The sequence below is a fragment of the Nomascus leucogenys genome, chromosome 22a (genome assembly GCF_006542625.1).
Source record: "Nomascus leucogenys isolate Asia chromosome 22a, Asia_NLE_v1, whole genome shotgun sequence".
Lineage (NCBI taxonomy): Eukaryota > Metazoa > Chordata > Mammalia > Primates > Hylobatidae > Nomascus > Nomascus leucogenys.
Window position 1 is genome coordinate 16,927,282 of NC_044402.1, and position 15,580 is coordinate 16,942,861.

General features: G+C 35.8%; 1 protein-coding gene across 6 annotated transcripts in view; it reads right to left on the minus strand.

The window, feature by feature from the left end:
• The window catches only part of TTC8 (tetratricopeptide repeat domain 8), a 53,501-nt gene that overhangs the window by 9,197 nt on the left and 28,724 nt on the right, over positions 1-15,580 (minus strand). For all 6 annotated transcript variants that reach the window (XM_030803071.1, XM_030803072.1, XM_030803070.1 and 3 more), the window contains 2 exons: positions 11,497-11,584; positions 7,419-7,529 (listed from right to left, as the gene is read on the minus strand). In XM_030803071.1, the coding sequence (XP_030658931.1) occupies positions 7,419-7,529; positions 11,497-11,584 (199 nt within the window). The remainder of the gene's footprint in view (positions 1-7,418; positions 7,530-11,496; positions 11,585-15,580) is intronic.

A 15,580-nucleotide genomic window follows, 5' to 3' on the forward strand; every position in this document is an offset into this window, starting at 1 on the left:
CAACAAAAGCTTTCAGGCAACAACCAGTAATAATTACCAGGTTCACCATGCTCCCAAGAGTAATTACCCAAGTTTCCATATAAGCAGACTATGACAACTACATGGCAACTGCCACTTGGCCATAAAAAGATGCTATCCATTTTAAGATGTATCTCAAGTTCAGAGATGTTAAAATGTGAAAAAAAAATGTGTTTTTAGAGTCCATGAAATATGGTAAATTCCTTTGGAGCAAGATCATATGTGCCATTTCTTAGCACAAAATTTAGTGCTCTGGAAACTGAAAAAGTAATAAATAAGAATTAACTCTAAAAAATGTTCTTAGCTTCGCATGTTTCCATTAGAACAGAGGTTCTCAAACGTTTTGGTCTAAGATTCCTTTTAAACTGTTAAAAATTGCTGAGAAGAAAGAAGTTTTGTTTATGTAAGTTATATAGATTAATATTAGAAATTGCAACTGAGATATCTTTAAACGTTTACTTATTAATTCATTCTAAATAACACACAATAAACCTATTACATCTATAACATTTTTATGAAAAATAATAAGCTCTTCTGAGTAGAGAAAGTCTGTAGGTTGTACAACTATGTGACAGGGTAGATTAGTCTGTTTAACCCAGAGAGAGAAGGTTGTTAAGTCCTTTTGAGCATAGGTCTAAAGCCAAAAGCTCCACTTCTGCTTTTATCTGTAATCACGCTAATGGTTTGACCTCCATTTGTCGAAATCTTGCATCTCTCTCTCAGTTGGTTCTCAACATGGAGGAACAGGGATGTAACTTATCAGTCCCATAAAACCCTAACAAAACATTCACCAGTTGACCCAAATCTATGCTTATATATATTTCTTCATGTGCTTTATATTTGAAATTCTTTTTCAAAGCCAACAGCATCCCACAGTGCTAGGCTACAGTGTTACAGCTTCCAAAGGTGACAATGCCCAATGCAAAGAAGGCTCAAGCCTCAATAAGCCAGTTGGTTCAAGACTTTGGGTTCTATAAAATTACTTTTGAATACTTGTATACTTAATTAATGGACACAGAAATTAATTTATGTAATCTCGAGGAATTTTAGACTGAAACACCTATTGTACTGACAACCTCATATGTAGTTTTTCAATTAAGTTTTATAAATTTATAAAATACGTGCTTATGCTAAATAAATGTAAACCTTACAAAAGGGTACAAAATTAAAAGTAAATGCCCCGTCCCCAAATTCCAGTAGGCAGAGGCTCTGTTAATAGTTTCTTGAGTATTGTTCAGGAAATTTTGTTCATATATAAGCATACATATGGGCGTGCATATTTTAACCATAAACAGAATCATTCTATACATTCTAATATACGGTTTATTTTTTCACTCTCAGTGTCTTGACTCTTTCCATATCAAAACCAAAAGCTTTACATCATATTTTTAAATAATACTTCTGCATAGTGCTCCATCAATACATAGACCATAACTTATTAAACCAGTCCCTTTTTGTTCGAGCATATGTTTCCTTTTTTTTTTAACCAAAATACATACTATAAAAACATCTTTGTACAGATCTTTGTGCACTTGTATGAAAATATCCTTAAGGAAAATTCCTAGAAGTAATATTGCCAGGTCAAAGAGCATGCACATTTAAAAATATCATCAATAATTGCAAACAACTTCCAAATGTTCATACATGGAGCTTGTTTCTCTACACCCTTGGCAACCCTAGATAACATAGAACTTCTTCATCTTCGCTAATCTGATTGAGTGAAAAATGGCTTATCACTGTTGTTTTAGTTTTTTATATCTTTAATTATGACAGAGGTTAGGCATTTAACACATCAGATATTATTTATATTTCTCTTTCTGTGAACTGCCAATTCATATTTTTTGTCTGTTCTTCTATCCTATCCTATCTTTTGTCCTTCCACAATTGTGTGTATGGGAGTCTTCGGTGGAACACTGCCCTCCTGGACACAGGAGAGCTGGAGGCTGAGGTGTGGCTCAAGAATCGCTGGGCACTGACTGTCTTCTATTCCAGATGAAACGAGCCTGTGTTGATGTTGACCATAGTTCAAAAACACAGGAAGGCTCAGTGTTTATAAACATTCTCTTCAGAGGAAAAGTATAGATGGCTTAATTAAGTTCTTCTAAATAGGTGTCACCAAGCCCTAAGTACAAAAGGGGGGCGGTACAGTCAATGCAGCTGGAACTTGGTTGTTGTCTCATCTCTGTGGTGATTTTACTTTCAAGGAGAGGGTCAATGGCCACTGTGAAGGCTGAAAGGAAACAAGGGCCTAAGGAAAAGCCACACCATGACATGGAAATACCTCATTTCCATGTTTACATTCTTGACTAAATAGATGAGAATGTGTGTGTGTGTGTGTGTGTGTGTGTGTGTGTGTGTTTAAATCTCCCATTTTTGGCAATTTTTAAGCAATGTGTAGTTTGAGGAAATCAAAAGCAGTCTTTTGTCTGTCCCAGGTATGCCAACTATTTTACCTGTTTGATATTTTTACCTTTTGTTTTGTTGTATGTGGGTTTGGTTTCTATTTTTTGTTTTTGCCATATAGAAAATTTAACTTTTACATTCTCAAATTTATCAATCTTCGCTATTATGGTTTTCTGACTTTGTGTCATGATTTAAAAAATCTTCCTCATTCCAATTTATACAAATAATTCATCTGTTTTTTCTTCTGGAACTTTCAGGGCTTCATTTTTTGAAGTTTTAAATTTTTAAAGTTTTAAATCTGGCAGTAATGAATAGTATAAATCATTACTCATCCAGCTCTATTTTTAAACTATTTATTAAATAACCAAGTAATGCAATTGGCTTAATAGGCCATCTTTATCACATCTTAAATTTTCATATATATGAACACACATTGACTCTATTTTGTTTCTTTATTCCTTTATCAGATTTGTTTAAATTTTACTAGTTCTAGAATAGATTTTATTAATGTAGCCTTAAAATTACACTTTCAAGTATACAAATGCCACTTCGAGTATGTAATAAATTTGGTATCGAGTGATTTTTACAGTGGTTATTTTTGATCCAATTCACAAAATGTAGACACAAAATCTATAATTAGATTTTTAAATTATTATCATTATTATTTTTGAGATGGAGTTTCACTCTTGTTGCCCAGACTGGAGTGCAATGGCATGATCTTGGCTCACTGCAACCTCCGCCTCCTGGGTTCAAGCAATTCTCTTGCCTCAGCCTCCCGAGTAGCTAGGATTACAGGCATGCGCCACCAAGCCAGGCTAATTTTGTATTTTTAGTAGAGACGAGGTTTCCCATGTTGGTCAGGCTGGTCTCGAATTCCAGACCTCAGGTGATCCGCCCACCTCGGCATCCCAAAGTTCTGGGATTAAAATAAAATTAAATAACTGCAGAAAATGAATGCTGCAGTAGTTTTCAAATTTTGTTCTGCAACAGAATCAATCACTTAGTGGGCTTGCTAAAAATCCAGATGCCTGAGTCCCACCTTCCAGGACTTCTGATTCAGAGGAAGAGGATGGGTCATACTTTCCATCCACTCCCAAGGTAATTTCATACACAGTAAAGTTTGAAGACCCCTAAAATAACATTTCCAGGGTAAGATTTTTAATTGCAAATGCCTTTCAACAAAGAACGGCTAAAATTAAGACCTGTCTTTCAAATGAATAAACAAAATACCTCGAGAAAAACTGAAACCACCAACAAAGAAATCTGGCAAGGATAAATCATTTTAAACAAACAATGAACAATAAGGAGTTCAACATATTCATCCTAAAATAGACAATATTTAAAAGATATCTTCAACAATGAAAGATAAAAAGAAGAGAACGTAAAGGAATGGAATCCCTCCAGCCAGGGACAAGCATGATGTATGTAACAAAAACCCTAAAGGCACACACAGTGCAGGCTGCGATGCTAAAACCAATTTACAGATTAACTGGACATCTATTGTCACATGAAGAGAAAAAGAACACACTGGAAATCTGACTTTGGTGTGGTAAACCTTGACATAAAGGAAATTAGCTATGCAAATTCAAGGCAAAAGACTGAAATACTGCCACCAACTATTTCAAGTCTGTGCTTAGTCCTTGATCACTCTATTTGTGCATGATTGTCCCTACTGCTAAGATGCTTTCCTCTCTACACCTTTCTTCCTTCAAGTGTACAGTCAACTTAGAGCAGGGAACGGTTGAGAAAAGGAATCCACTCCAGTGCTACTCCGTATCACAGCCACAGCAACAGTGACTGTAACAGAGGCTTGGAAGGAATTCTTCCGACCAGCAACCATGCAATAAAGATGTGACAGTTCTCTAGCTCTTTCTGCTAGCACTTCCTGCCTAAGAAGAGAAGGGCAAACGGGCTGAAATGAGCAGAAGGCAAGGGCCTAAAGGTCAGAGCTCCAATTGCACTGGCATAGTCACCATCGGAACAAGCACGAATTCCACTGGTTAAGGTTGCTGGTCAAAGTTTTATTCATACTCAATTTAGAGTCCAGAATATTTTTATTGATTGATCAAAGCCTTCTATTTATACATTAATAAAAATTACATTTCTAAAGGAAATCATAGTTTTTCTAGACAATGTTAAAATACTTTTATTTTAAAAGTAATGCATGTTTATTATGGAAAATCTAGAAAATACAGAAAGTATAAAAAAATTCATACACTATCACCTAGGTATAGAAGCTATTAATATATTCCATTCTTTTCTAACAAAATGATTTCAAAATATAATACCTAGCATTTTCAAGGAATTTCAAGAAAACAGAGATAAGTCTGTTCAATATTATATTGGAAGTCCTAAGCAGTAACACATATTTTTAAAAGTGGTAAAATAATTGAAAGGAAGAGATGAAACCATCTGTATTTGCATATGATGATTGTTTTATTTAGTTAGAATATCCAAGAGGACCTATGAACAAGATCTTAAAATTTAAAGAATTGCTAGTATCAAAAAAACTTTTAAAAAGTAATACATTCCTATCTGCCAGAAATAATCAAATAGAAAATACAAGAGAAAAAATTAAGGATTCCATTCATACTTATACATAGGAATACACCTGCATAGAAAAAAGTTAACATAGCAGGCCTGAGACCACTATTCTTAGAAAGGCCTCTATCTGGGAATTTGGCTGGTTCTCTACATTGATATGAAATTTCCCCAAATGATAAGCATAGCTTGCTACACCTAACCTGTTTGCATAAATGGTGTGGTTTGTATTGAATGCCTGTTTACTTCTGGGAGTCTTTGCTGTGTGATAAACAGTGTGTGATTATATGACCAGCACCCAATAGTAACCATGGATACAGAGTCTCTAATGAGCTTCCCTGGTAGACATCACTTCTCATGAGTTGTCACAACTTGCTGCTGGAAGAATTAAGTGTGTCCTGTGTGACTCCACTGGGAGGGAGCTCTTGGAAGCTTGTATCTGGTTTCCTCTGAACTTTGCCCCAAGAGCTGTTTCCTTTTACTAATTTTACTCTGTATCCTTTTGCTGAAATAAATCATAGCAGTGAGTACAACTGCTCGCTGAGTCCTGTGAGTCCCAGTAAATCACTGAATCTCAGCGTAGTTTGGGGGACCCTCAACACACCATCTTTCTGGATATAATTACAAAATATTTGCTGAAGAACAAAAAAAGACCTAGGTAAATGGAGAGTTATATCATGATCGAGAATGGGAAGAAAGGCGGCCCACCCACCCACTCCCCATCATTCACACACTCAATGTAATTCCAATCGATATGCCTCCAGGTATTTTTATGGCTCTTGATAGGCCAATCCTACAATCAATATGGAAGAGCAAAGGGCCAAGAAAACCAACTGTAAACAAGAAGAACAAGGTGGTAGAATTTGCCCAACGTGATATCATGAATTATTGTAAAACTATAGTAATTAGACGGCAAGGAAGATATCTCAATGGGACTTTTCATAGAATTTGATGACATGACTCTAAAATTTATCAGCATGAAGCCAGAAGTTCGAGACCAGCCTGATCAACAAAATAAGACTCCATTTCTGCAAAAAGTAAAAAAAAATAGCTGGACATGGGGGTACAAGCCTGTAGTCCCAGCTACCCAGGAGGCTGACGCAGGATCACTGGAGCCTAGGAATTTGGAGGCTGCAGTGAGTTATGATTATGCCACTGCGATCCAGCCTTGGGCAATAGAGTGAGAACCCATTTCTCTCTCTCTCTCTCTCTCTCTCTCTCTCTATATATATATATATATATATATATATATATGGAGAGAGAGAATGTAATGTAATGTCAGTATCAATTTTTGTCCATTTGTGGAAGATACATTTTGGGGCTTTCTATTCTGTTCCACTGGATTGTTTGTCCATTCTTATACCAATGTTATAGCAATGCAAGAATCACCTAATACACCATCCAAGAAGGGATTATCAGAATATAGAACTCAAATAACTCAACTAGAAAACAAGCAATCCAATTTAAATATGGACAAAAGACTTGAACAGACATTTCTCAAAAGAAGACATACAAATGGCCAACAGGTATATGAAAACATGCTCAACATCACTAATCATCAGGGAAATGTAAATCAAAACCACGATGAAATATCATCTCACCCCAGTTAGAAGGGCTGGCATCAAAAAGACAAAAAATAACAAATGCTGGCAAGGATGTGAAGGCAGGGGAATGAATGCTCATACACTGTTCATGGGAATGCAAAGTAGTATAGTTGTTATGGAAAACAGTATGGAGGTTCCACAAAAAAACTCAAAATAGATTTACCATATGATCCAGCAATCCCACTGCTGAATATATATCCAAAAGAAAGGAAATCTGTATATCAAAGAGATATCCCATATTTATTGCAGCACTATTCACAATAGCCAAGATGTGGAATCAATCTGAGTGTCCATCGGTGGATGAATGGATAAAGAAAATGTGGTATATAGACACAATAAAGTAATATTGAGCCATAAAAAAGGATGAAATCCTGTCATTTGTAGGAACAGGAATGGAATTGGAAGTCATTATGTTAAGTGAAATAAGCCAGGCACAGAAAGAAAAGTTCCACATGTTCTCACTGATGCAATAGCTAAAAAAGTGGATCTCGTGGAGGCAAAAGTAAAGTTATGGTTACCAGAGGCTAGGAAGGGTGTGAGGAGACTGAAGGATGAAGAGAAGTTGGTTAAGGGGTACAAAAAATATTTAGACAGAAAGAATAAATTCTACTATTTGATAGTACAGTAGGGAAATTATGGTTAACAATAATTTGTTGTATATTTCAAAATAGCTAGAAAAGAATTGTAATGTTCCCAACACAAAGAAAAGATAAATGTTTGAGGTGACAGATAACTCAATTACCCTGATTTGATCATTACACATTGTATACAGGAATTAAAATATCACATGTACCACAAAAATATGTACAACTATTGTGTATCAATAAAAATAATAATAATAACATGAATTACCTCATAGATTCTTGCAATTCCACAGAGCAGGGTTACTTCTCCTGGAAACTTATCTAAGCCTTGTTTGAAAAGATTTAAAGCAGTCACAGGTTGATCCAATGAGACATAAACCTAACAACAAGATACATTTCAATAAAAGTATAGGTTCTTAAAATAATAATATTTGTTATGACATTTATAATTATTGGTTAGTAACAAATTATCTTCTAGATATTACAGTAAAGAATTTTCAGCTGGGTGTGGTGGCGCACACCTGTATTCCCAGCATTTTGGGAGGCTGAGGTGGGTGGATTGCTTGAGACCAGGAGTTCGAGACCAGCCTGGGCAACACAGTGAAACCCCATCTCTACAAAAAATACAAAAATTAGCTGGGCATGTTGGCATGTGCCTGTAGTCCCAGCTACTTGGGAGGCTGAGATGGGAGGATCACTAGAGCCTGGAAGGTCAAGGCTGCAGTGAGCTGTGATTGCACTGCATTCCAGCCTGGGCAACAGAGTGAAACCCTGTCTTAAAAAAAAAAAGAAAGAAGAAGAAGAAAGAATTTTCAAAAATGTGCAGGATTTTCAATAATGACATTATAGTTTTATCTCCACATGTTATATATAAAGCATTCATTCATTTATTCTCTAACAAAAGCTTACTGTGAGCTTACTATTGCCAGAGACTGGCAATAGTAACTAGACAAGAAAGAATCAAGGGAAAATCTTTCTAGGATAGAACAGATATGATTATGTCTATAGGCTGGCATTAAGAAACCAATTAGGAGACTGAAGTTAAAGATGCTGAATAAAGAGGAGATGACCCATGGAACAAGGCCTGAGAGAGATAGGCAGTGGACAGGCCCTTCCAAAACAAAAGAGGACACAGGTTTGTGAGGTCAGGGAGTAAAGCAAGTTAGCACTTAATGGCTTCCACTTCATTAGCAATTAGAACATTAGCATGGGTAAACCATATACTTAATAGGAATTTCTAAAACAGTATTATTATTTTATGTATGGCAACATAAGATTATGACACTTTTTTTCCATGATTTTCGGATCCACTTTCTAAACAGTAAGGGTGTGCTTTGAGAAAAAACCCAGAGGGATACAATAGAAAACTAAAGTATTTATCATTAAAGTTTGAGATGAGAGAGAGAAGTATGGATAATAACTTTTCAGTTTTTACCGTATACACTTTTGAACTGTACAAGTTCTATATTTTAAAAATATAACAAATAATATATAATTAGTATTTACATAATCTAAAAGGTTTAACTTTTAAATTAACAATTAAGAACTTTAAAAAGCAATGTTCCTAAAATCTGCTTGATCTCTTTCCTTTATACATATATAACATATGTAAATATATATTATATAAAAATATTTATATTATATTACTATATATAATAGTATACATTATAATAAACATGCTAGTTATATATTTATATTATATTATGTATTTATTGTATAATATACATTTATATTATATACGATTATATATTTATATTATTTTTATATATTTATAATTATATAATTTTATGTATTTTATATAAATTAAATATATATTGAATTATACATATATATATATTATTTTTTTTTTTTTTTAAGAGATGAGTCTCACTATGTTGCCCAGGCTGGTCTGGAACTCCAGAACTCAAGCAATCCGCCAGCCTCAGCCTCCCAAAGTGCTGGGATTACAGGTATGAGCCACCAGGATACACGCGCAGGTTTGTTATATAGGTAAACTCATATCATGGGGAGTTTGTTGTACAGATTATTTCATCACCCATGAATTAAGCCTAATACCCATTAGTTATTTTTTCTGCTCCTCTCCCTCCTTACACCCTCTCGGAGGCCCCAGTGTCTGCTGCTCCCCTCTATGTGTCCATGTGTTCTCATCAGTTAGCTCCCACTTATAAGTGAGAAGATGAGGTATTTGGTTTTCTGTTCCTGTGTTAGTTTGCTGAGGATAATGGCCTCCAGCTCCATCCATGTTCCTGCAAAGGACATGCTCTCATTCTTTTTTATGGCTGCATAGTATTCCATAGTGTATATGTACCACATTTTCATTATCCGGTCTACCACTGATGGGCATTTAGGTTAATTCCATGTCTTTGCTATTGTGAATAGTGCTGCAATGAACATATGCATGCATGTGTCATTCTGATAGAACAAAAATCTGCTTGATCTCTATTACATAATAACCATTCATTCATACATTAAAGAAAAACTGTATCTTCTACCTCTATATAGTTGTGTAGGGAATAATAGATTTAAACAAATCAATTTATGGAAAAACAGGTGAAGCCATGTATTTAACAAGAGTTAAATAAAAAGCGTATTTTTTCAACAACATAGTGATTATCAATTAAGATGATAGTCAAATAGTGTGACTTGAGCCTTAATTTCAAGCTCTTTCCAAAAAGTTTACTATGATGCCTAGAAACTTCTTTAAGACTTTAAGTGTAAGCTGGGCATGATGGCTCACACCTGTAATCCCAGCACTTTGGGAGGCTGAGGCCAGAGGATTGCTTGAGGCTAGGAGTTTGAGATCAGCCTGTGCAACACAGCAAGATTCCATCTCTACCAAAAAAAAAAAAAAAAACAAACTACCCAGGCATGGTGGCCTGTGGTCCCAGCTATTCAGGAGGCTGAGAAGGGAGGATCGCCTGAGCCTGGGAAGTCAAGGCTGCAGTGAGCCGTGATAATGCCACTGCACTCCAGCCTGGGTGACAGAGTGATACCCCAACTCAGAAAAAAAAAATTGTTTAAGTTGAATATATCACATATAGAAGATAAAGTTAGATACCAGATCGTTTCAAACATTTTTGAAAGTCATTAAAACATACTAAGACTAGCACAGTAAATTTATATAACTTTCATTTTGCTTCTTTTTCATATGTTAATTTTTATCCCCATATTTAGGAACTAGTAGCACTTCCTTTTATATCTCATCTTCTTTTGAATCTCCTTTACCACATTTTTTAATTTAAGAAACTCTAACAGATAAAGCAAAATCATATCATCACCACCACTTGTGTTTTTCTTTCAAAATAGCCTTGGTGAGGGTCAAGAGGTAACTTTTACTCCACTATTGAAAATTCTGGCCAGGCATGGTGGCTCCCACCTGTAACCCCAGCACTTTAAGGAGGCTAAGGCGGGTGGATCACTTAAGGCTGGCAGCTCAAGACCAGCCTGGCCAACATGGTGAAACCCCATCTCTACTAAAAATACAAAAATTAGCTAGGCATGGTGACATGCATCTGTAATCCCAGCTACTTGGGAGGCTGAGACAGGAGAATCACTCGCATCTAGGAGGCAGAGGTTGTAGTGAGCTGAGATCATGCCACTGCACTCCAGCCTGGGCAACAGAGCAAGACTCCATCTCAAAAAAAAAAAAAAAAATGAAAGAAAGAAAATTCTAGGTGGCCCCATCATTTCTGCTGTGGCTGTAGGTAGCACTGCAGCAGTGACTAGGTCTGGAGTCAGAAAGACCTGGATCTGAATGCTAACTCCTAACCACCAAGTGACCCTGAAAAACTTATCCCTCTTTAAATTTAATTTTCCTTAAGAGTATAAAGGAAAAGATAAAACTCACCTTTGCAAGGTTATTGTGAGGGTTAAATTAAACTGCATATATAATGAACATGATAAAATGTTTTACACTGAGTAGGTGATCAATAAAGGAGAAGTATTATTTTTACTATTATGCCTCAGCCGAGTAACTAGGAACCTGCGTAAACACAGTCCCTGTTCTCTACTACCTGCTCAAGTGGGATACAAATGTACTGTAGAAAATAAGGCCTCACTGGGTCCTGTTACCTATGCGAGTAGTGAGCCTATGGTATTTTCTCCTGTCCTAATGGGCAATCTTTCAAACGGATCTTCTTATTTTTCATGGCGATCAATTTCTTATGAGACAGTTACCCTCCATATGTTCTCATTTTTTCCCTTGCTCTAAAGAAAAACAAGTTAAATCTAAACATAGTAACTTGCCAAATATTCCTGAAGAAGCTGTTTACTCTCTCCATGCAATGGCCAGAATTTAAACATTTATTCTGAGAAGGCAGATTTCACTCAAATTAAGATTTACTTACTTTTGCCAAGTACAGAAATGTATCTACCATTTCCTGCTGCTTCAGGGCTGATTTAAACTGTTTTTCTGCTTCACGATACATTCCCAACCTACAAATAGCAATTTTAAGAATTAGACATTCAACTTAAAAATAAACACTACATCATACCCTGAGGATGAATAGAGACAAATTGTTAAGAGGAAGCACATACCAAGGAAGGTAATGTTGCACATACACATAAATTAACATGTTTATTTATACAGCTTAGCAATAAGTTGCCTATCTCCCATATTCACTGGCTTCTAACCCCCAAATGGTATGTAAAGAGTCTGTCTGAAGCCTAGTCACAGCAGGACTAAGATAATAGCTGCTAGTAAGCCAGGTCACATCAGTTCACCACCCAAAGAGCTTATGATCAGCTGGACATATGGCAAGTGACCTGAATAAATGCTTAGAGTCTCCATATTACTGGAAGAGCTGAAGGATGACATTTATTTGAAAACATCTTCTGCTCTGAGACAAAAGCACATTTTTAAAAGCTATCTTTAAAAGCTATTCTGACGTAAGTAATAATTAGCATTTGGGTAATATAGTTATACCATTTTATTCTTCTAGAAATCTTGTTTTCCCTTATTAGATATCTGATACTGATTGTCCTAGTCTATGAATCTGAGATTTGCTCCTTGCCTAAATATGACTGTCCTGATGTAAGTAGTGCCTACCTCTTATACCCAGGAAAGAATCTGTTGCCACTAATTCAATCATTAAAACACACACAACTTTCAACAGATCTATTCATTTATGTCCTTAATAGACCTGTTAGGCTTACTCATAACCACTCATTTTTAGCTATCTGAGAGCTACTCAGATACGATAATGTTTTATTTTGTGAAATCAAATCAAAATGATATACAGTATGCTCCATTGTGCTACTTTGATTTAAAGGCTTGAAAGAAGAGCTCTGATCATTTTTCATAACCTTAAACCTTAAGCACTGGTGTGGCTGATGCCCAAATAGCTATTGGAGGCCTTGGGATTAAAGTGGTTAAAGGCTAAAGTGAGAAGATGTGGGACATGGCAGAAGCCCCTACCTCTTCAAAGGTCCCACAGTTTCACAGGGAGTATTTATAAAATGTTATCAAAGAACTCTGAAGTTCTGAAAAACAACATATTTATGTACACAGCATCAACTGAACATGAAAATCTTTTTCTTTCTTTGAGATAGTGTCTCTGTCGCCCAGGCTGGAGGGCAATGGTGGGATCACAGCTCACCGCAGCCTTGCCCTCTGGGGCTCAAGCAATCCTCTGTCTCAGCCTCCCAAGTAGCTGGGATTACTGACATGTACCACTATGCCCCGCTAACTTTTGTATTTTGTTTTGGTAAAGACAGGATCTCACCTTGTTGCCAAGGCTGGCTGCAAACTCCTGGGCTCAAGCTATCCTCCCACCTTGGCCTCCCAAAGTGCTGGGATTATAGGCATGAGCCACCACGCCTGACCATGCATGCAAGTCTTAAACACGTGACTGAAATACAGTCACTAAATTCCATGAATTTAAATTATCCATGAGAGTCAGTGTATTTTTATCTAACTTGTTTCTTTCCAAAAATGATTTAAAAGGGATTACAATAAAAAGATACATATAAAACAAGAATATGAAAACAGAAATCGATTATTTTAAAAACAATGTAGATAAATTTTAAAAATAAAAATATAATCAGAAATATTGAGCTACATGAAAGCCAAAGAACCATGTTTTTTATTACTACAGCCTTAAGAGATAACTTAATCTAATACTATCAAAAAGGAATCCACCACATGAATTCTTGTGCAAAGAAAATGGAGCATGCCATGTTCAAAGAAAGTCAAGGCATAAAACATCAGTCAAGTTCATAAACACCGGCCAATATCAAAGAATCAGAGTCCAGCTGCCAACTTTTTCTCTCTGACTTAAATTTAACAAAATTGTAAAGTGTCAACTGCGGCTTATTTTGTGATGGTAAGGAGATGAAAAATAAAGAAGGTAACAACCATGTCCTTAAAGCAATGATAATCAAAGAATGAAACAAAACATGTTCACAAATAAATTTTATCATATTATGGTCAATCAGGAAATAAGTGCTTTGAGAGCACAGAGGAGGTTCAGGGAGATAGTAAACAGGCAAGATTTCAACAGCTAGATGTAGAGGGAAGAGCGACATTTCCAAAATACAATTAAACCATGAACATAAGTACATAGGCAGTAAAGTACACAGCATGTTAGGGAATGCTGAAGTTGGTTTCATTGAAAAGGACATAATAATGGGAGTATGGCTGGATGCAGTGGCTAATGCCTATAATCCCAGCACCTTAGGATGCCAAGGCGGGAGCATGGTGTGAGTCCAGGGGTTCAAGACCACCTTGGGCAACATAGCAAGAACCTGTCTCTATAAAAAAGAAAGCTTTAAAAAATTAGCCGGGCATGGTGGCATATGCCTGTAATCCCAGCTACTTGGGAGACTGAAGCAGGAGGATGGCTTAAGCCCAGGAGATTGAGGCTGCAGTGAGCCACAATCACATAACTACACTCCAGCCTGGGTGAAAGAGCAAGACCCCATTTCTAAAAAAAAATAATAAAATAAAATATTATAAAAAATTACCTTCAGGCTATGTGTATAAGGTTTATATGAAACATATATGAATTTCATCTTTAAACCTGGGTCCCATCCCCAAGATATCTCATTAAATATATTCAAATATTGCAAAATCTGCAACACTTCTGTTCCCAAGCATTTCAGATAAGAAATATTTAACCTGTAATTATTTACTGTCCTCTCTCCTCCATTCTATTGTAAACCATTTGAAAGAAGGGACAATCTAATCCTTGTACTCCCAGTTTCTGGCAGAGTAGCTGCCCATTAAATATTTTACTGAGTGAATGAATGAATGTATAAATGAAAGAATACTGAATATGTCATAAAGATGGGCAGGTATTAAAGAACAGAAAAGAAGGATAATTTAATATGACAAGATACACTCATTTAAGTGCCATCATATATGGATGGCAAAAGGAATCAGAGTTTTGCTTTCCTTTAATTATCAAGCATTTCTGAAGGTTCTGCTTGGCAGCTCAAGATTTCAAGACTGTCTCCAAGAATTACATTCATAAGAGTTTAATGATATAATGGTCTAAAATTACCTTTTAGCAGAAAACACTTTCTCCATCTAGTAGCAGGAAAAAACACTTTAGAGTTTTATGTGAAATATCTAAATGGAAAGTAGTCTTAATTTCAACAGCAGAACAATAAACATGCTTTTTATCCCATTTATAGTCTTTTTTCTCACAGTACTTGAATGACAACTGAAGCTTATAAATATTGAAGTGTGCTCATAGTAACTGAAGTCTACCCTACTTTAATAATAAAAGATATTTATACTTATAAAATAGAATTGTTCATTTGTTTCTATTTTTCCAAATGTTCTATATGCATTTCAATATCAGCAACAAGTTTCAGATCTTATTTACTAGTTGCTATATAAATATTCATAAAATTCATTACTACTCTTCTGATCTCTCAGTTAATTTGCTTTAAAATACATTGAAACATTAAGAGAATATAAGAATATTCAGGTCCTAAAGAAACAATATGGAATTGTGGAAACAGCAAGAGAACTGGAGTCAGAAAGGGAGCTCAGATTCTTGTTCCGCCACTTACTGGTTACGTGAATTTGGACAAATCACTTTACCTTTGTGAGGCTCAATTTTTCTCATCTGGGAAAAGGACTAACAATAGCCACCACCTCCAAGGTGCTGTGAGACTTAAGTGAGATGGTATAATGTAGGAACAAAGTATCTCTTAACTATGAAGTGTTTTACAGATGTGAGGCATCAGTGTAAATGAAAATATTTGATTACCAAGAGAACAGAACTAGAAATCAGCAGACTTGGTTCTAGTCCCTGGTCTGTTACTCACTAGCTCTGATGCAAATTACAGCCACTCTCTTGGCCTCAGCTTCCTCATGTGAAAAGGGGAGTTGGGCCTGATAGTCTCAAAGCTTCGGTCTCCCAGCTCAAAAGTTTTATTATTCTAAAGGTATCAATTCTTATTGCTACCCTGTGATTGTTA